The sequence below is a fragment of the Leopardus geoffroyi genome, chromosome A2 (assembly GCF_018350155.1).
Source record: "Leopardus geoffroyi isolate Oge1 chromosome A2, O.geoffroyi_Oge1_pat1.0, whole genome shotgun sequence".
Classification (NCBI taxonomy): domain Eukaryota; kingdom Metazoa; phylum Chordata; class Mammalia; order Carnivora; family Felidae; genus Leopardus; species Leopardus geoffroyi.
Genome location: NC_059331.1, coordinates 96,808,252 through 96,828,037, shown reverse-complemented (window position 1 = coordinate 96,828,037; position 19,786 = coordinate 96,808,252). Strand labels below are relative to the sequence as shown.

The window sequence follows — 19,786 nt, the reverse complement described above, 5'->3', positions numbered from 1 at the left end:
GCTCAGTCAGTTAGGTATCTGACTCTTGGTTTTGGCTCAGGTCATGATCTCAGGGTCATGGGACCAGGCCCTGTGTTAGGATATGTGCTGGGCATAGAGCCTGCTTGGGATTCTCTCTCTCCCTCTCTCTCTGCCCTTTCCCTGCTTGCACTGTCTTGCTCTATTTCTCAAAATAAATAAATAAACTTTTTTAAAGACCTTATCTCCAAATACAGTCACGTTCTGAGGTACTGAGGGTTAGGACTTCAACATATGAATTTTGGAGGAGCACACTTCATCCCATAACAGGCACTTAAATCACATTTGAGATTTCAATGTTTTCTTCTGTATTTATATGTTTTATCCATAGGGTCCCCACCACCACAATTTCTGAACTCTTATGACTTAAAATAATGTCTGATGAATAGTTTCTAAGCAATGGTTCAAATTTTTTTGATAATTTTATGAGGTGTTAACTTTGATATTTTACATCCTTCCAAGTCCAAATAAACCATTCCTGAGCAAAACTGAAACTGACTGCATTTCTAACTTCCTCATTCTGCTTCTTCACTGCTGATCTCACACACGGTCAGAGGAGTTGGCGTATTGGGAGACCAGAGAACTCCACAAGTTCATTGTTTGGATTTCTAAAAGGATCTTACAATCTTATTTCTCCTGCCCACTAGGAAAGGATTAAGAAAACAAAGGTTGAAATCAACAGCTTCAACTTTTCAATATAAAAAGAAGTTTTCAGGAAAATCCTGGTAAGTTACAGAATCAGTAAACCTTTAAATTTTCTGCCGATGGTGTGGCTATTTTTTAAAATCCCAGCTGTACTTTTTATATAAATACTTGTGTTTATACATAAATGATTGCTTGTAAAAATGTTGAAAGTAATTAGAAGATCAATAGATTAAATATGTAGCAACATATTTAACTGAGGCTAACTTTGTGAATGCTCTTCTAGAAAGAAATGTACTGTTAAGTGTACTTGTAGTGGTGAGAACCTTATGGTCCCACAGGGCAGTAGGAAAGACAACAGAAAAACAATGCAAAGTTCAGGAATGTAAACGTTAAAGATTGTAAAGGAACCTGTGGTCATGTGAAACTGTGTAAAATTCTGTCTTCCGTAACTTAAGATGTTATTAGAAGCTTTACATTTAATCAAAGATAACACTCTCCAAAGACTATTTTTCTTTGTAAGAAGTCCCTTCACATTCATTTTTTTTACAGCGATCTAGTTAAAAACTGAAAATGGAAACTTAACCAGGAAATGAAACTTAACTTGTGTTGTGTATGGTTTCGTTTCTTCAGACCAGCAGGGGGAGATGTGTAGCCCTCCCAGACTAGCATCAGAATCCTGCAGAGCCTCTCCCTGATGATCAGCCCTGAGTCCTACGGAACAGGACTGCTTGGGGCATAGATATCTGGGATGCTCTGAGGACGCCCCTGAGATGAGGGTGGGTGGGCACCAGTGCTTGACCCTATGCACTCTGATGATTTGGCATTTCTTGTTCAACACCTAAAGAGAGAAAACTGGAGCAGTTGCTGGAGGATGGCATCCTGTAGCTCCTTTGCTAATAATTAATGGTATTACTGATAAGATTTGTGTTCACAATTGTTTCAAAACAGGAAGATGAGGGCCCCCAGGAAGCCAGAGTTATGTCAAGTCAATCTCAAAATTTGTCCACACCAGTCATTTTGATCTTTGCTTAGCTCCAACAATATATATGCAGATGCTCTTATAACTGATAAGGTATAAACTATTTTAAAAGCATTATTGAATATAGTAAGTTCAAATCATTATATGTTCACAACTGCTGTCATGAGAGGAGAGGGAGGTTGAGAACCTTTTGACATTATAATAGGTCCAAGATATTAGTAAAGAGTTTAGTGTATCATATTAAGACAAGGTATTGCCGATTTTTCCATATAACAAAACGAAAGACTCCAGATTTGGGGAATAAATGTCTGTGACCTTATCTGAGAACAGTGTTTCTATCTCCCTGGTATCTACTGGCAGAATCTGAAGGAAGAGAAAGCTGCCACCTCTTAGGTGGCACAAAGTTACCCTTGCAGCACTGGACACAGCACACAGTGAGTTGCTGGCTGTATAGAGGCATAAAAGCTGTAAGAAGAAGGGATACACTGCAGAGGGAAATTTCTGATGTGCTGCCTCATTCCTAAAATGTTGGGCCTTAAGAAATATTGTTTAAATAAAGTTAAAAAATTAAAAGGGGTGCCTGGCTGGCTCACAGAAGAACATGTGACTCTTGATCTTGGGGTCGTGAGTTCAAGCCCCACATTGCGTGTAGAGATTACGAAAAATTTAAAAAATAACAAACTTTAGAATGTTGGGCCTTGGTGGAATTGCTATAATCACTGGCTAAAACAAAAGAGAAACCTTGAGTCTGTCCTCTCAGTCTTTGGGATATCCAGAGACAGGGTGGACGGTTAAATTACTGAAAGAGAACTCTGGCTAAGAGAAGTTTTGCAGCAGATCCGAGCAGGGTGTGTCTGTGGGAAGGGGCTAAGTCCCTCACGAGGAGATCAGCTTTCCAGAGCAGAGGCAGCAGATGAGAACAGCAGAGGTGCTGAGGCTCTGACACTGAGGACCCAGAAGAAAGAGAGAGAGAGAGAGAGAGACCTAGTCCAGTATGAGAAATGACCTTATTTGGAAACTGTGAGTGACACAGCAGAAATGATACAGGATATTATGAAACTAGGGTACCTAGAAGGACTGAAGGAGAAAACATACTTATTAACTTTCCTTTCCTTTTGACAAAATTTCCTTTTCCTTCTTTGTGACCAGGTGATTGAAGCTAGAACTAGTTCTGGCCCTAACGAACAGCCCAGTAAGAATGTCTAGATATCTGTGTGAGATTCAAGCCGAGTGAAAGAACTGCCCTAGTGAAATGAGCAGTCGTTTGGTCCTTTGACCCACAGACATAGCTAATTCAAGAGTTGTCAAAAATTTATTACTTTAAACTACTCTGAGAAAATGTTATTCGTTCAACAAATTTTTTGTTAAAAGCTACTCTGTGCTAAGCACTGTAAAATAGTAAATACATGTAAAAACTCCTGATCCTCATGAAGTACACAGAAATAATGGGTGGGACAGAAAAAGAAACAAGATAAATAGGTAGGAGTATGTGGAATACTTTATTGTGATAAATCCTAAGTATACATATTTAAGGGAAAAAAAATAACAGAGAAGAACAGGAAATACTGGAGATGGAATAAAGTTTTCAGCAGGCTGGCCACCCATGCCTCAGTAAGAAGGTGACATGTGATGAAAGACGTAAGCAAAGGGAAGGAGTGAGCCCTGCAGGTATCTGAGGGCATCCCACAGAGAGGAAGCAAGGACTATGCCAGAAGCAGAAGTAGGTTCTTCCTGCAAGAAACAAGAAGGGGCTGGACCAGCTTTAGAAAGGGAAATGAAAATAAGATTTAATATCAGAAGGGTAACAGGGTGCCAGGTCATGTGAGGCCTTATAGTTTATAATAAAGGGCTCAGCTTTCACTCTGAGTCAAATGGTAAGCCACTGGAGGGACTGAACAGAATATTAGCATGTGATTTACATTTGAACAGGGTCACTCTGGCTGCTATTTTGAGAAGTCTCCAGCAGGATCAATAAGAGCAAGGGTGAAACAAGTGAGGGAGCTGCTCCTGACATCCAGGAGAGAGGTGGGGGCTTGGACGGGTTGGTAGTGGTGGAGATGCCAGATGTGTTTTAGAGAGACAACCTACAGGATTTGCACCACATTGAATGTGGAATGTGGCAGAAGGGGAAGAGAATGCCTGCAACAAATTTTTGGATGTTTGTTTAATTTATTAAAAGTATTTAAATACAGGGGTGATGCCATCTTGGTGGAGGATGTTCTTTTCATTATTCTTTCAAATCTTGTACATGTTTGACTTTTCACAATAGGAAGTTAGGGGGAAAATCTGTCTCATAGAGTTCCTAAGCAACAATCCAATCAATTCCATTTTAATTTTCTGTGATATCGTTTTGTTTTTTGATGTAACAGATTCTCAACAAAAGGCAAACTGGAAAAGGACCAGATCTGTTCTGCCTACATCTGTATTTCCTCACAGATGCTTTCCAGGGCATCACTCTTGCAAATTTTCAAGAAAAGACAACTAATCTAATAGCTTGAGATCAAAGAACCTCACAAAGAGTTATTTCAAGTTGCTGATATAAAAAGAAGTTTTCAGAAAAGTCTCGGTGAGTTTCTAATCATTAAAGATACCTGTTTCATCAAATTTCTTTAAAAAGCTGTCTTTAAAAACTAAGTCTAAAACATAGAGTAGAACTTTGAAAATGAATATATTTTCAAGTGCACATGAGCTATTTCTAATGAAACAATTTTAAAGGAATGAGAAATATTCCCGTTTGTAACATGTACGTATCGCTAGATGTAACTTGCGCTGGCTGCAGAATTCTTAAAAAAAATTTTAACACTTATTTATTTTTGAGAGACAGAGAGAGACAGAGCATGAGCAACGGAGGGACAAAGAGAGAGGGAGACACAGAATCTGAAGCAGGCTCCGGGCTCTGAGCTGTCAGCACAGAGCGCAACGCGAGGCTCAACTCACAAACTGTGAGACCATGACCTGAGCCGAAGTCGGACACTTAACCGACTGAGCCACCCAGGTGCCCGTGAAGAATTCTTTAAGAAAGAAACCTTCCAACCACCATGATGCAGAGTGTTTCTGAAAGTGGAAGTCTCCAGAGATGAGTCTAGAAAGACCTAAGTAAAATGTTGATCAGAGGATCAGGAATTGAAGCATAGCAACCTGTGTAGAAAATTATAGCCATGTGCAGCTATGTCAAACCCTGTCCTGTATAACTCAAGATGATATCAAAGTTAAAGATTAGACCCACCGAAGTCTAATTATTTTATTTTTTAAAACATTTATTTATTTACGTAATCTCAACACCCAAAATGGGGCTTGAACTCACAAACCCAAGATCGAGAGTTGTATGTTCTTCTGACTGAACCAGCCAGGCACCTCTAATCATTTTATTTAAGGCTTTCCTTTACAACTAGCTTGTACAAAGACTATGGGAGGAAATACATGATTTTAACGTGCACTTCCAGAAAATATAACCAACTTGCTTGGCAGTTTCATTTCTGAAGAACAGTAGGCTTGCTGATCTCCAATTGTGAGCATTCTTTACAAGAGGCAAAGATACTTGTGGGCTGCTGAGACCCAGCTTCCTGGAGGCAGGGGTGTGCACCACTGCTTGCCCTAAAAGCTGTTTGGTTTGATCCTTCCTGATCAACCCCAAAGCGAGAAAATAAAAGTCCTTAAGAAATGGGTCCTGAGGGTACCTGGTTGGCTCAGTTGGTTAAGTGTCTAACTCTTGATTTCATTCAGTTCAGGTCATGTCTCACAGTTTGTGAGATCAAGCCCCATGTCAGGCTCTCTGCTGATGGTGCAGAGCCTGCTTGGGATTCTCTCCTTCCTTTCTCTCTCTCCCTCTCTCTAGAAGAAAGAAAGAAAGAAAGAAAGAAAGAAAGAAAGAAAGAAAGAAAGAAAGAAAGAAAGAAAGAAAGAAGGAAAGAAAGGAAAGAAGGAAGGAAGGAAGGGGTCCTGAATTGAGTACTCATAAGGAGAACTCTGGGGTTCAAAAATATCCCAGAACATAATAAAGGAGATAAGGTAGAGGTCTTCTCCCCAGTTCCAAGCAGAACAACACCTTTATCGATTTCAGATCTTAAGGTTTTACATGCTTTTCTTTTGAAGAAGCAGAACAAAAGCAAACAACAACCAAGACAGCACTGGTTCTGTCCCATGCTCCTATACAATGAAAACAGGTTGGCTGAGAGGAGACATAATTAATCATGACATTGTTTTCCTGATCACAACCCCTCCCCTTTATTTATACTATGTAACTTCTTGTTATACATAAAGGTCCCTCATATTTAAAAAATATGCCAACACTCCAGGACATGAATCTAATCAGATAATGTTCATGAAATGATTTTGTCAGCCTCAGAACAGTGAAATATGTCAAAGTTCTACATAAATGTTAAGGAATCATCACCCAAAACAAGGTTGAATAATACACTGAGCCAAAGAGTTATACCAAAGCATTATTAAAGCATTTTGCCCAAATCATGGCCATCTTGAATTAAATAAATGATCCAAATATGGATCATAGACTATGTAAGATGCTTGTATAATTGACAGAGTGCAAAATTTATGTGAAAGCATTAACAAATATATAGTAACTTCAAATCATTATGAATCGTCTCAGCTCTCATCACAGTAGTGGGCAGCTGAGAAAGTTTTTACTGTTATAAAGGGTTTTCATCTTTGAACAGTGGGGAACCTGTGAGATAAAGTACAGATTAAAAACAGATTTGGGGAGGACAGACGCACTTCCAATTTGAGAAGAGCGCTCCCATCTCCCTGTAATTTCCAGCAGAATTCAAACAATAAAGGAGAAAATGTCTCCCTGGCAGGTGGCCCAAAGACCAGCCCTTCCACATCCCCACATTATACACGGACACACACTCTTTGTAGAGTGCTGGAGTCTAGTGGGATTGGTATACTCACTGGCTATATCAGAAGAGAAAATCTAGAGCTTTTCCTTGTAATATCTGGGGTACCCAGAGAAGAAGGTGAGAAAGGACTCTGACTAAGAGAAGATATTGCCACAGACCTGGACAGAGCACATCTGTGGAGAATGACAAGAGCATCTCCAGAAGAGATGCCCAGGGATGCGTGGGTCTCCTCTCTAGAGCAGGGAGTTATAGACAGTCTGTTCAAAGAACAGAAACTAAAATAGAATGTATGGACTTAGTAACAGAAGAGAAGTCAAGAAGCAGTACAGTGGTAGATGTGGTTTCAGGAGCTCAAGAAAGCTCTCTTCTGATTGTTTCAGTTTCCTAGTTGCAATAGGAAGCAGGGTTATAGCAGAAAGTGACAACGGTGAGGAGGTGTTGGAGATTTGTGTGAATGTGTGAAATAGCCATTTAAGACAGTGAGAGAGTGAATATAGCAGGGAAACAGGATGGTAGCTCAGAGCATTTAACAGCCTGCTGGAGGACAGTGGTCATGACTGTAAAGTGAGACCAGGCAGGTTATGGAGGGTCATGTCCAGCCATGTTCCACCGAGTTGACACAGACAGAGTACAAGAGGAGGGAGGACAGAGCAAGTGATTACAATGAATGAACAAAGAAAATCAAGCTAGTTACAAGGGAGAAGCAGTGAGGAGATGCAGGAGGGAGGTATTTGAATCTGAGATGCTGGAAGGCTTGCAGCCATTAGTGATTCTATTAGTTGGCTAGGGTTGCTGTAACAAAGTACCACAAAGTGAGTGGCTTAAACAACAGAAATGTATTATCTCACAGTTCTGGAGGCTGGAAGTCTTCAAGATCAAGATGTTGGTGAGATTGTTTCCCTCAGAGGGCTGTAAACTGGAATATGTTCCTTGCTCTTCTTCTAGCTTCTGGTGGTTTGCTGGCAATCTCTGGCATTCCTTGGCTCACAGATCACCCCTATCCCTGCCTTCTTCTGCACGTGGTGTTCTCCATGTGTGTGTGTGCCTCTGTGTCTGAATTTCCCCTTCCAACGTTTATTTATTTTTGGGACAGAGAGAGACAGAGCATGAACGGGGGAGGGGCAGAGAGAGAGGGAGACACAGAATCGGAAACAGCCCAGAGCCTGACGCGGGGCTCGAACTCGCGGACCGCGAGATCGTGACCTGGTTGAAGTCGGACGCTTAACCGACTGCGTCACCCAGGCGCCCCATGAATTTCCCCTTCCTATAAAGATACCAGTTATACTGAATTAGGGCCCACTCTAATGGCTTCCTGTAAACATCAGCAATGACCCTATGTCCAAAAGGGCTGCATTCCAAGGTAGTGGGGCTAGGACTTTGTCACATCAACCTAAACTTGTCAGGAGGTAATAATTAAGCAAGAGTGTCTATTTGGGACCAAAGAATATGTACTTTGGGATACACAGATTTAGGTAGCAACACACATAGTGTCCCACTAAGCAAAAGTCAGGGGATTTTAAGGCAAAAAGGGAATGCTCATATTCATAATGTTGCTTACAAAGGATTTTTGACTGGGGATCTCAGTCGGTTAAGTGTCTGAGTTCAGCTCAGATCATGATCTACAGTTTCTAGGTTCGAGCCCTGCGTCGGACTCTGTGCTGACAGCTTGAGCCTGGTACCTGCTTCAGATTCTATGCCTCCCACTCTCTTTGTCCCTCCCCTACTCATGCTCTGTCTCTCTCTGTCTCTCAAAAACAAATAAACATTAAAAAAATTTTTAAAGGGGCACCTGAGTGGCTCAGTCGGTTAAGCGTCCAACTGCGGCCCAAGTCATGATCTTGTAGTTCTTGAGTTCAAGCCCCACGTTTGGCTCTGTGCTGACAGCTCAGAGACCGGAGCCTTCTTCGGATTCTGTGTCTCCCTCTCTCTCTGCCTCTCCCCAATCACACTGTTTCTCTCTCTCTCTCAAAAATAAACATTACAAAAAAATTTTTTAATGTTAAAAAAGAATTTTTGATTGTTTTTGGTGGCAGAAAGCTAATCTTGACTGAATATAACTGATTGCTAAGGCTATCACTAAGTAAAACCTCTTCCTAGCAAGTAGAAAATTTGGGCTAAGTCCTTGGAATACTTTTGATTGGGCCAGGTTTAAAAGTTCATGGTTCCTCCAGTGAGGGCATGTATATGGCCCATCTCCTTAATGGCTCCATTTTAAAACCTCTTGACATAAGTGACGCCCTTTCCTTTCACCTATCACAAACACATAGGTTTTTTGAGGGAGGTGGTCATAATTCAACCCATAACAGTTATCATAAGGTCAATGATGTGACTTTTAAGACTGGAGTTGGAGGGAGGTCAAGATCATTAGACAAGAGGCAGTCAAGAGGGAGAAAGTGTATTGAAGGATCATTTGAGCCACCAAAAATTGTGACAGGAAGTGTCTGAGGGCATGAGTGCCTCTTCCCTTCAGCTACCTAGAAAAGGAGGTCAAAATATGTTAAAATATATAAAAAAGCAAGTTTGGTTAAACGTCGACTTCAGCTTAGGTCATGATCTCGTGGTTCATTAGTTTGGGCCCCTCATAAAGTTGTCTGCTGACAGCACAGAGCCCGCTTTAGATCCTCTGTCTCCCTCTCTCTCTCTCTCTCTGCCCTTCCCTCCCCCACCTCTCAAAAATAAAAGTTTAAAAATTTAAAAATAATACAGTAGTCATTTTTTATTCAAACTTTTCTCCAAAGTGACCTCAAAAAATCTTTCATTAGGATTATGTTTACTAATAACTGCTTCTACTATTCCGCATATAGTGCTTGTAAACAGGTAAGGCAGGACCCCTCCCTTCAGCTTATCTGAAATGACACTTAGGACCTCTGCAGAGGAAGCAGGAGGATGCAGGCTCTGGGGTGTGTGGAGTCATCTCCTGGTCAGTAAATTCCCTTTGCTCTGGAATTCTCTTTGGCAGACCCAGTACCTGGATCTGGGAGTAGGAGCACGGACAGCCCACTGTGGAGCACCACCACACCCATCTCCTTGGACCCTGTAGATAGGACTTTGGAAGTCCTACCAGGTAGACTATGCCTTACTCCCTTCACTCTGCCCCCCAGACTTGTTCCCTCTACCTGCCTCCCACCCTACTCCAGAAGCCCCACTTTAACTTCACCTGTCCAATGTCCCCACTTTCCTCATAGTGACATTCCTCCCCTCCTCACAGATCCCAGTCCTTTGCCCATTATTGAGTCTTACACAAAGCACGATCACAATTTATTATTATAAACTGTTTTGAATGTATGTGTCTGGCTTTTTTTTTTTTTTAATTTGCTCCATTGGATTATAAGTACTATGAAAAAACTTCACATCTGTTTTGGTTACCACTATTTTTCTTGAGCATGATGCCTAACAGGTGCTCAATAAAAATTTGTCGAGTGAATAAACAAATGATATTTATTTCTGGTTGCGATATGTGCACTAATTCTTATGGAACCTAAAAGACCTCTTGGATCTACACTGTAAAGTGAATGGAATCGATCATATGAAATACGTTTATAATGTTCATTGTGCCAGTAGCTCATAGTTCTGCTAATTGGCTCAGGACTAGGTATGTCCTGCAGACTGAAGGCAAAGTGAAATCATATGGTATTTGTCTTTCTCTGACTGACTTATTTAGCTTAGCATAATACTCCCTAGCTCCATCCACATTGTTACAAATGGAAAGATTTCATTTTTTTATGGCTGAGTAGTATTTCATTGTATATTTACCACTTCTTTATCCATTCATCATTTGATATATACTTGAGCTGTTTCCATAGTTTGGCTATTGTAGATAAAGCTGCTATAAATATTGAGGTGCATATATTCCTTTGAATTAGTATTTTTGTATTCTTTGAGTAAATACCTAGTAGTGCAATTGCTGGATTGTAGAGTAATTCTATTTTTAACTTTTTGAGAAACATCCATACTGTAATCCAGAGTGGCTGCACCAATTTGCATTCCCACCAATAGTGCAAGATGGTTCCTGTGTCTCCACATGCTCACCAATACCTATTGTTTCTTGTGTTGTTAATTTTAGCCATTCTGACAGGTGTGAGGGGAAATCTCATTGCAGTTTTGATTTGTATCTCCTGATTATCAATGATGTTGAGCATCTTTTCATATGTCTGTTGGCCATCTGGAACGTCTTCTTTGGAAAAATGTCTATTCATGTCTTCTGCCCATTTTAATTAGATTATTCATTTTTGTGGTGTTGAGTCTATATAGTTCTTTATAGATTTTGGATACTAACCTTTTATAAGATGTCACTTGCAAATATCTTCTCCCATTCCATATGTTGCCTTTTAGTTTTGTTGATCGTTTCCTTTGCCATACAGAAGCTTTTTATTTTGATGAAGTCCCAATAGTTTATATTTGCTTTTATTTCCCTTGCCTCAGTAGGCATATATAGAAAGAAGTTGCTATGGCCGATGTCAAAGAAGTTACTGCATGTGTTTTCCTCCAGGATTTTTATGGTTTCAGGTTTCACCTTTAGGTCTTTAATCCATTTTGAATTTATTTTTGCTTGGTGCAAAAAGAGGTCCAGTTTCATTCTCTTGCATGTGGCTGTCCAGTTTTACCAACACCATTTGTTGAAGAGACTTTTTCCCATTGGATATTCTTTACTGGGTTTTTTTGAAGATTAATTGACCATATAATTATGGGTTTATTTCTGGGTTTTCTATTCCATTCCACTGATCTACATATCTATTTTTGTGCCAGTACCACACTGTTTTGATTACTACAGCTTTCTAATATAACTTGAAGTCCAGAATTGTTATGCCTCCAGCTTTGCTTTTTCTTTTTCAAGGTTGCTTTGGCTATTCGAGGTCTTTTGTGGTTCCACACACACAAAAAAAATTTTTTTAATTTTAGAGAGAAAGAGCATGCAACTGGGGGAGTGGGCAGAGAGAGAGAATGAATCTCAAGCAGGCTCCATGCTCAGCATGGAGCCCAACATGGGGCTCAATCCCACAACCTAGGGATCATGACCTGAGTCAATATCAAGAGTTGGATTTTCAACCAACTGAGCACCAGGCACCCCAGTTCCATACAAATTTTAGGATTATTTGTTCTAATTCTGTGAAAAAATGTTGTTGGTATTTTGATAGGGATTGTATTAAATGTGTAGATTGCTTTGGGTTACACGGACATTTTAACAATATTTGTTCTTCCAGTCCATGAGCATGGAATGTCTTTCCTTTTTTTTTTTTTTTTTTTGGATCACCTTCAATTTCTTTCATTAGTGCTTTAAATTCTTCAGAGTACAGGTTTTTTTCACCTGTTTGGTTAGGTTTATTCCCAGGTATCTTATTGTTTTTAGTGCAATTAAAAATGGGATTGATTTTCTCTTCTTGTGGCTTCATTATTGCTGTATAGAAATGCAACATATTTTTGTACATTGATTTTGTATTCTGCAACTCTACTGAATTCATTTATCAGTTCTAGCATTTCTTTTTCTTTGGTGAAGTCTTTCAGGTTTTATGTATAGAGTATCATGTCATATGCAAATAGTGAAAGTCTTACTTCTTTCTTACAGATTTGGATGCCTTTTATTTCTTTGTGTTGTCTAAGTCCTGTTGCTAGGACTTCCAGTAATATGTTAAATAACAGTAGTGATAGTGGATATCCCCATCTTGTTCCTGACTGTAGAGGAAAGGCTCTCAATTTTTCCCCATTGAGGATGATATTAGCTGTGGGTTTTTCATATATGGTCTTTACTGTGTTGAAGTATGTTCCCTCTAGACCTACTTTGTTGAGGTTTTTATCATGAATGGATGTTGTAGCTTGTCAACTCTTTTTTTGCATATATTGAAATGATAATATGGTTCTTATCCATTATTTTATTAAGGTGGCAGATCACATTGATTGATTTGCAAATATTGAACCACTTGGGAACCCAGGAATAAATCCGATTTGATCATGGTGAATAATTTGGGTCCTTTCTCTTTTTGATAAGTCTGGCTAGAGGTTTATTTTATTAATTTTATTTTTTTTTTTTTCAAAGAACCAGCTCCTGCTTTCATTGATCTGTTCTATTGTTTTTTAAGTTTATATATCACTTATTTCTACTCTAATCTTTATTATTTCCTTCCTTCTGCCAGCTGTAGGCTTTTTTGTTGTTGTTGTTCTATTTCTAGCTGCTTTAGGTGTAAGGTTAGGCTGTTTATTTGAGATTTTTCTTGCTTTTGAGGTAAGCCTGTATTGTATATACTTCCCTCTTAGGACCACTTTTGCTGCATCCCAAAGACTGTTTGAGATTTCATTTTCATTTGTTTCCATGTATTTTTTAATTCCTTTTTTGATTTCCTGGTTGACCCATTCATTGTTTACTAGCATGTTGTTTAACTGCCATGTATTTGTGATCTTTCCAATTTTTATCTTGTGGTTGACTTCTAGTTTCATAGTTTCATGGCCAGAAAAAGTATGTAGTATGAGTTCAATCTTTTTGTATTTGTTGAGGCCTATTTTGTGACCTAATATGTGACCTATTCTAGAGGATGTTCTGTGAGCACTTGAAAGAATGTATATTCTGCTGTTTGGGGTCAATTTCTGGGATATTTAGGATGATTTGATAGTTAACTACTTGTGTTCATGAGTCATAATGAGTCTAGGGTCCTCCTACTCTGCTGCCATCTTCCTCTCCTTTCTTATTGCAGTTTTTATTTGTAGTTCCCTGATGATAAGTGATGATGAGCATCTTTTTATATGTCTGTTGGCCATCTGTATGTCTTCTTTGGCGAAATGTCTATTCATGTCTTCTCTCCATTTTTAATTGGATTATTTGTTGTTGTTGTTTGTAATGACCCATATAAGTTCTTTATATTTTGGATATGAACCCATTATCAGGTATGTAATTTGCAAATATCTCCTCCCATTCAGTAGGTTGTTTTTTAGTTTTATTGATTGTTTCCTTTGTTGTACAGAAGCTTTTTATTTTGATGGAGTCCCAACAGTTTATTTTTGCTTTTGTTTCCCTTGTCTCAGGAGATATATCTGGAAAAATGTTGCTTCATAGGCTGAAATCGTTTTAACAAAGTTAAAAACTCATACTATTTTTCTTATCTAATTTCAGTCAGGCCAGGCCAGGTTGAAATACAGCTAATTCCTTTGGTATCTCTGAGAGCCACAAGAATTAGCCAAGCAAATTGACTTCCCTAACATTTTGCTACCACATCTCTTTCTGTCTTGGTGGCCTAATAGCTTGAGTTCCAAAAGACAGTAGGTGATGAGGTAGCTGATTGCTTCATTGCTATGTAACAAAGATGGCCATCTTCCTAGTTGAGAAAGGAGTTTTCTGTTCCCCAACCCACCTCCACTTATCTGGTTTTATATTTAAAGTTTATTTGCAATATTCAGCTATGGGAATCAATGTCTTGTTACTTAAAATTCTGGTTTTAAATTACAAAAACCCTTGTTATACCTAGGTGGCTGTCAGGTGAGCTTCCAACTTAAGCTCAGGTCATGATCTTGTGGTTCATGGGTTCTGGCCCCCCGTCAGGCTCTGTGCTGATAGCTCCAAGCCAGGAGCCTGCTTCAGATTCTGTGACTTCCCTTCCCTCTCTCCACCCCTCACCCACTCACACTCTGTCTCTCTCTGTCAAATATAAATTAAAAAAAAATTCAAAAAACAGTTGCAAAAACCCAACTTTCACCAAATTAAACCTAAAAGGGATAATTACTATATGGATAAAGGTGTATGTGATCCTAGTTGGAAGCAACTGCTCATTTCATGATAATAATTATAATCGCCTAGGAAACAAGGGCACTAATTGGGACTACAAAACATTAGTATCGACTAGTTTTTTTTTAATTTTTTTTTTTTACATTTATTTACTTTTGAGAGACAGAGTGAGACAAAGTGAGAGTGGGGGAGGGGCAGAGAGAGAGGGAGGCACAGGATCGGAAGCAGGCTCCAGGCTCTAAGCTGTCAGCACAGAGCCTGACGCGGGGCTCGAACCCACAGACTGTGAGATCATGACCTGAGCTGAAGTCGGACGCTGAACTGACTGAGCCACCCAGGCGCCCCAGTATCGACTAGTTTTAAGAGTCATTCTTGAACAATATTTTATATATGTTGTTTGTGTAAAATTATGTACATAATTGACTATGTAATTTCAATCGTTAAGCATAATACTAAAATGCTTATCGTATTACTTTTTCCAAGGAAAAAACTGCAAGCTCGAAATGAGTGAAAAAGTAGAGCTACCCGAAGTGACCAACAACTGGACCAAAGAGCATGTGAAACAATGGGTAACCAAAGACCTTAAGATTGATGAGAAATATGGGCAGATTCTGATCGATGAAGAAGTAACTGGATTAGTCCTGCAGGAATTAACTGAGATGGACCTTAGAGAAATGGGGCTACCACGGGGTCCAGCACTTTTGATAAAACGTACATATAACAGATTGAATAATAGGTACCCTGAAAGTAACAATCAGGATTCTGGACAATTAGATCATACAAAACCATCCCTACAAGAACACCCAAAAAAGCCACAACAGACAAAAAAGGAAGATGAAAAATCAGGGTTACCCAATTTTAATCATGATCTCAGAGAGATCAGAGATACCAAAAAACAAAAATCAATTCTTTCGAAAGAAGATGCATTAAATGGAGGAACAACCACTGAAGACCAAAATCAGGATAAGCTAGAAACTGAACAGTTGACTTGTATGCCATATCCTTTTGATCAGTTCCATAACAGCCAACGTTACATAGAACATAGTATTCTACAACCTGAAACTGGCCCACTCAATCTCATAGACCCAATACATGAGTTCAAAGCCCTCACAAATACAGAAGCAGCCACAGAAAAGGACATTAAGATGAAATTTAGCAATGAAGTCTTCCGATTTGCAGCAGCTTGTATTAATTCACGCACCAATGGCACCATCCATTTTGGAGTTAAGAACAAACCCCATGGACAAATTGTTGGTGTGAAAGTCACCAGTAAAGATGCCTTCATTGACCACTTCAATATAACGATCAGACAATACTTTGAAGATGAGGTCAATGAAGCCAAGAAGTGCATTCGGGAACCAAGGTTTGTGGAAGTTCTACTGCAGAACAATACACCATCTGACAGATTTGTCATAGAAGTAGATGTTATTCCAAAACACTCTGTGTGTGAAGAAAAGTATTTCTTAATTAGGATGCAAAACTGTAAAAATGAAACATGGAAACCAAACCAAGATCTTTCACTGTTTGTGAGAGATGGGGCCAGCTCTAAGGATATCCTGGCCAATGTTAAGCAACGGGATATAGCTTACAAAGCATTTTTACAAAATTTAAAGCCACTAGCAGCATCTAGAAAAGAGGCTGAAGAAGAATATGAGGTGAAAGCAAATAAGAAGGAGAGTGAAGGACAAAAGCTTATCAAACTTCTCATAGGCAACCGAGACTCACTGGATAATTCATATTATAGCTGGTACATTCTTGTAACAAATAAATGCCATCCAAACCAAACAAATAACTTAGATTTTCTAAAGGAAATGAAGTGGTTTGCTGTGTTGGAGTTTGATCCTGAATCTGTGAGCAAGGGGGTGGCCAAAGTTTACAAAAAAAGCCGAGTAGCAAATCTTCACTTTCCAAATCAGTTTGAAGAAAAGACAAATAACATAAGGGAGAAAATTTCTAGTTTAAATCTTTACCAGCAGCCCAGCTGGATCTTCTGCAATGGCAGATCAGACTTGAAAAATGAGAGCCATAAGCCCCTAGAACCACACTTATGGCATAGAGAAAGAGCTTCTGAAGTCAGAAAGTTGATTTTATTTCTCACAGATGAAAATATAATGACAAGAGGGAAATTTTTGGTAGTGTTTCTATTACTCTCTCCAGTGGAAAGCCCAGGAGATCCCCTCATTGAAACTTTCTGTGCTTTCTATCAAGCTCTCAGAGGAATGGAAAATATATTGTGTATCTGTGTAAACTCACAGATTTATCAACGATGGAAAGATCTGCTACAAACAAGACTGACAATGGCAGATGAATTAACAAACCACAGTATTTCCACTTTAAATTTAGAACTGATAAACAGTACTATTCTTAAACTAAAACCAGTGACTCAGTCATCAAGAAGATTTTTGCCTTCCCATGGATTTTCTTCCGTTATCTTAGAGAAAAAGGAAGAGGATATCTTGACTGCACTGGAAATCCTCTGTGAAAATGAGTGTAAAGACACAGACATAGAAAAAGATAAATCTAAATTCCAAGAATTTAAGACATCAAAAGAGGAACACTTTTATCGAGGTGGCAAAGTATCCTGGTGGAACTTCTATTTTTCTTCTGAAAACTATTCTTCAGCTTTTGTCAAAAGAGATAGTTATGAAAAGCTTAAAGATCTGATACAGTGCTGGGCAGACTCTCCTAAACCAGTATTTGCAAAAATTATCAATCTTTATCATCATCCAGGCTGTGGGGGTACTACATTAGCTATGAATGTCCTCTGGGACCTAAAGAAAAACTTTAGATGTGCTGTGTTAAAAAACAAAACAACTGATTTTGCAGAAATTGTAGAACAAGTGACCAAACTGATTACCTATAAGGCAACCAGCCATGAAGACTACTTTCCTGTACTTCTCCTTGTGGATGATTTTGAAGACCAGGAAAATGTTTATGTCCTACAGAATGCCATCGATTCCATTTTAGCAGAGAAGGGCTTGAGATATGAAAAAACACTGGTAATTATCCTCAACTGCATGAGATCCCAGAATCCTGATGAGACTGCAAAATTAGCAGACAGTGTTGCACTAACCTACCAACTTTCTCCTAAGGAACAAAGAGCTTTTGAGGCTAAACTTGAAGAAATTGAAAAGCAACACAAGAACTGTGAAAACTTTTATTCCTTCATGATCATGAAGAGCAATTTTAATGAAATGTACATAGAAAAGGTAGTCAAGAATATCCTAAAAGGACAGAATGTTGACAGCAAGGAAGCACAACTCATCTCCTTCCTGGCTCTACTCAACTCTTATGTTACTGATTCTACAATTTCAGTGTCACAGTGTGAAATATTTTTGGGAATCATATACACTAGTATACCCTGGGAACCTGAAAGCCTAGAGGATAAGATGGGAGCCTATTCTACACTTCTAATAAACACAGAAGTTGCAGATTTTGGGAGATACACAGGTGTGCGCATCATTCATCCTTTGATTGCCATTTTCTGTCTGAAAGAACTAGAAGAAAGCTATAACTTGACTAAATGTCAAATTGCATTGAAGATCTTAAATGAAAATTTATTCTATGTTTCTGGAATAGGAAGAGAAAAATTTCAACATGATGTGCAAACTCTTCTGCTTACAAGACAGCGCAAGGAGTATGGAGATGAAACAGACACTTTGTTTGCCCCGTTAATCGAAGCTTTACAGAATGAAGAAATTGAAAAGGTCTTGGTGGCAGGGAGTGTTCGATTCCCACAAAATGCATTCATTTGTCAGGCCTTAGCAAGATATTTCTACATTAAAGAAAAGAATTTTAATATTGCTCTGGATTGGGCAAATCAGGCCAAGAAGAGAGCATCTAAAAATTCCTATATCTCAGATACACTTGGTCAAGTCTACAAAAGTCAAATCAAATGGTGGTTGGATGAAAGGAAGAACTCCAAGGATATTACTGTTAATGATCTGATTACTGTTAATGATCTAACATATCTGCTGGAAGCTGCTGAAAATGCCTCAAGAGCTTTCAAAAAATCCCAAGAGCAAACTGAGAGGAAAGGCTATGAAACTGAGGCCTGGGCACCACAGAAGTTGCAAAGAAAATATGACACATACAATACAGCCGGTTTCTTGGGTGAAATCGAAGTTGGTCTTTACACTATTCAGATTCTCCAGCTCACTCCCTATTTCCTCAAAGAAAATGAATTATCTAAAAAAGCTCTGGTAGAATTTTTATCAGGAAAGGGACTTACTCCCATAAATCCAAAATGTGAATATTATTTGGCTCTTAGCAAGTTCACACCCTACTTACAAGATTTACAATCAGATTTGAAAAGGTGCTTTGACTTCCTTGATGATTATATTGTTCTTTTGAAAATGAAGAACACCCAAAAAGAAATAGTAGAAATCTCATTAAGGAAAAAAATCGCTCGTTGTTTCAGGAAATACATGGAACTTTTCTGCCATTCGGATTTCGGTCCATTACAGGGCAAAGAGAGTCAGTTTCTCCAAGAAGAGAAATGCAGGAAAGGTTTAGAAGCTTTGAGAGCAGATAGGTTTTCTGGACTCCTGGAATATCTTAATCCAAATCACAAAGATGCTGCAACCAATATGGAAAATATAGTGAACAAATATTTTTTCCTATTGAAGCAAAACCCAACTAAACACCTGGCAAAGGAGAAACTAAATTTCATTTTAGCCAACATTATTCTTAATTGTCTAAAACCCCACTCCAAATCCATTCAACCACTTACCACACTGAAAAAACAGCTCCGAGAAGTGTTGCAAGTCATAGGACTAAGTCATCAATATCCAGACCCTTATTTCTTGGCCTGCCTTCTGTTCTGGCCAGAAAATCAAGACCTAGATGAAGATTCCAAACTAATGGAAAAGTATGTTTCATCCTTAAACAGGACCTTCAAGAGACAGTACAGGAGCATGTGCAGGTCCAAGCAGGCAAGCACACTCTTTTATCTGGGGAAGAAGAAGGGTCTCCACAGTCTTGTTCACAAGGCTGAGATAGAGCAATACTTCAATAAAGTACAAAATATAAATTCTCTCGGGCAGAGTGGTGACGTTTGGAAAAAAAAAGAAGTCAAAGACCTCCTGTGTCGTCTAATTGGTCAGGCTGAAGGCAAGCTAATCTCTATGGAATATGGAACAGAGAAAAAAATTAAAATACCAGTAACACCTGTTTATTCAGGTCCACTCAGAAGCGGTGGAAACATAGAAAGAGTGTCCTTCTACCTAGGATTTTCCATGGAAGGCCCTCTAGCATATGACATAGAAGTAATTTAAGAAGACATATTAACTCAAATATGTTTATTCATCTCTCTCTGTGATTTTATTCCCTCTCTCTATTCCCATGGCATTTTAATAACATTATTGGCTCATCTGCAATCACAGATTCTGCGTTTGTCTCCATGAATGAATTATAATTTTTGAGGGCATGAAGTGTGTCTACACAGAGTTTGGTACACAGCAGAGTTGACTGTTCATTGTTTTAAATATGCATTTTCAGACTTATATTCTGTTGGTATTCACTGGTCACATTAGAGCTGGCTATAGATCAATAAAATCTGTTTTAATTCTATCACTCTTA

At 38.9% G+C, this 19,786-nt stretch overlaps 1 protein-coding gene across 3 annotated transcripts; it reads left to right on the top strand.

The window, feature by feature from the left end:
- The first annotated feature begins 523 nt into the window (after positions 1-523).
- On the top strand, positions 524-19,786 carry SAMD9L (sterile alpha motif domain containing 9 like). 3 transcript variants are annotated; one of them, XM_045494776.1, is made up of 4 exons: positions 524-743; positions 4,012-4,208; positions 9,458-9,562; positions 14,690-19,786. In XM_045494776.1, the coding sequence occupies exon 4, from the start codon at positions 14,710-14,712 to the stop codon at positions 19,480-19,482; it is 4,773 nt and encodes a 1,590-aa protein (XP_045350732.1). In that variant the 5' UTR covers positions 524-743; positions 4,012-4,208; positions 9,458-9,562; positions 14,690-14,709; the 3' UTR covers positions 19,483-19,786. The 3 variants fall into 3 exon arrangements, 2 of the variants coding, with proteins under 2 accessions (XP_045350732.1, XP_045350733.1); XR_006716280.1 differs by lacking the exon at positions 14,690-19,786 and having other exon boundaries at positions 9,458-9,563; XM_045494777.1 differs by lacking the exon at positions 4,012-4,208 and having other exon boundaries at positions 535-743.

Coding starts and splice junctions, on each gene's coding strand:
- SAMD9L (XM_045494776.1), top strand. CDS start 14,710: ATGAGTGAAAAAGTAGAGCTACCCGAAGTGACCAACAACTGGACCAAA.